At 41.8% G+C, this 1,922-nt stretch overlaps 1 protein-coding gene across 1 annotated transcript in view; it reads left to right on the top strand.

The window, feature by feature from the left end:
* The window catches only part of LOC101862916, a 4,074-nt gene extending 2,158 nt beyond the window's left edge, over positions 1-1,916 (top strand). Inside the window, exon 2 of the mRNA XM_005111793.3 lies at positions 1,081-1,916. Within this exon, the coding sequence (XP_005111850.1) occupies positions 1,081-1,823 (743 nt within the window). The 3' untranslated portion in view covers positions 1,824-1,916. The remainder of the gene's footprint in view (positions 1-1,080) is intronic.
* Positions 1,917-1,922: the final 6 nt, after the last annotated feature.

The following is a 1,922-nucleotide window of genomic DNA, read 5'->3' as shown; positions in this document are numbered from 1 at the left end:
GGGGGGGTCCTTACAAAATTAACGATGATGCTCTTAAAAAGGTTGGTTAAAAAGAAAAGAACAAAAAACAAAACAAAACAAAAAACAACAAGAAAGGATGAAAAAATATCATAGACATTTTCTAGTCCTAAGATTAACACAGTTGAATTGAACCATATGATTTAAATAATTTGACAGTTCATGTATTTCTTTGTTGTATTCTTATAAACAAAAGTTTTTATCTTTGAAATTCAAAATTGATATCAAAGTTTTTATCTTTGAAATTCAAAATTGATATCAAAGTTTTTTTTTAATGAAATGCATCCTGTACAGGTTCTATCTAAATGTACTTACATTGTGGTTGCCGTCAACTACGGGGAGGGTGGGGTTCATGGGAAAGATGACAGAAGATGGGCATTTTGGCCAAATTTTAGCTGACGTCATTTGTGAACGGTCCCTTAGAGCCGACCCTAGCTGAACTGTGTACATGTACACCACCCTAGCAGACAGACAGACAAACAAATATATACACATTGTATAGTATATTACTACCATGTAATAATATTTATCTCTCTACCCTATAAAAGTAATTTGCAGGCAAAATATAGCTTACTGAATAATATTGCCCCAGGCGCTAAAGATTAAAGAGAAGAAAAACAACAACAAAAACTAGTACATGATGTGTTGTTTCGTTTCTCAAACGAATGCTGATGAAGATCAATTTTTTGCTATGTGTGAGATATCGTGGTGAAATCAGGCGCTCGTGAAAATGGTGAAATCAAAGAGAAAACGCATTTTACACAAATTTGACAATTTCTATTGAATTTTTTTGGGGGGCTAAACACCTTTTATGTTCATAAAACGCATTTCCATGTGAATTTTACTGAAGGCACAAAATGTGAATTTTTCAGTTTTCAAGGACTTTTAAGCTATTTATCTAACTTTGGCTGCCATTTTCTCATTAATTTAACCACTGAAACCAGGCTACCCCACCTTCTTCAATCGAAAATATCTCGACTTCTATTCACACTACATGTAATTTGTGTTCTGTACAGGGGAAAAATAGTTTTCTGCATCACGTGTCCTCCTTTTCCGTTTCAGAGATGTTGTTGCGGAGAAAGTGGAAATACTTGCGTGACCAGTTCGCCAGCGAATGGGGCAAGATCGAGACCCTTGGGGCGAACAGTTGCCAGGTGGTCACCTCCAAGTGGCAGTTCTACAAGCAGCTCCTCTTCCTCAAGGGCGTGGCCAAACCGCGGACCTACAAGGTTGTTCCTCATGGCGAATGGGACTCCACCCGCGGAGGCGAACCCGGAAGAGATTCATCTCGGGACTGGGAGGATTCTCTGAGGTCAGAGGTGAACGCCGGCGCCGTCAACAACGACAATAGCAACAGCAACGCGGGTGAGCCGTCCTACGTTGTGGCAGTGAGCGACACGAGTGAGAACGGTGAAGAAGACGGCGACACACGCGCCACCACGCACGCAAGAGACACACACGACACACGAGAATCACAACACACCAGCACACTTTATGTTCGAGGAAAGAGGAAAAGGAAACGAAAACGGCTTGGAAACGCTACAGGGGAGGGTAACGAGTTTCATCCAGCAAGCCTAGCTAACATTTACGACAGCCTTGAAACCATTATACACAACACAAATCCAAGTTCCCGAAACGTTGGTCCAACGGAAGATGATGACGACCTGCTCTTCCTCAAGTCCCTGTTGCCTCACATCAAGGGAATTCCCATGCCCAAGAGACTCTGCTTCAGAGGTCGCCTGCTGGAGCTGGTTCAGGAGTTTGCTTACCCGCCACCTGAGGACCAGAAATTTCTTGTGTCGTAACACCTTCTGGTGCCAAAGTATGATATGTAGATATTACCATGTTGTTTGTGGTGCTATGCTCTCATTATGTACTCTAAGGTATAAAAGAAAAAAGGGGGG

This window comes from Aplysia californica, unplaced genomic scaffold (genome assembly GCF_000002075.1).
Source record: "Aplysia californica isolate F4 #8 unplaced genomic scaffold, AplCal3.0 scaffold01123, whole genome shotgun sequence".
NCBI lineage: Eukaryota > Metazoa > Mollusca > Gastropoda > Aplysiida > Aplysiidae > Aplysia > Aplysia californica.
Note: the sequence above shows the minus strand (reverse complement) of the source record. Positions and strands in the feature narration are given on the sequence as shown.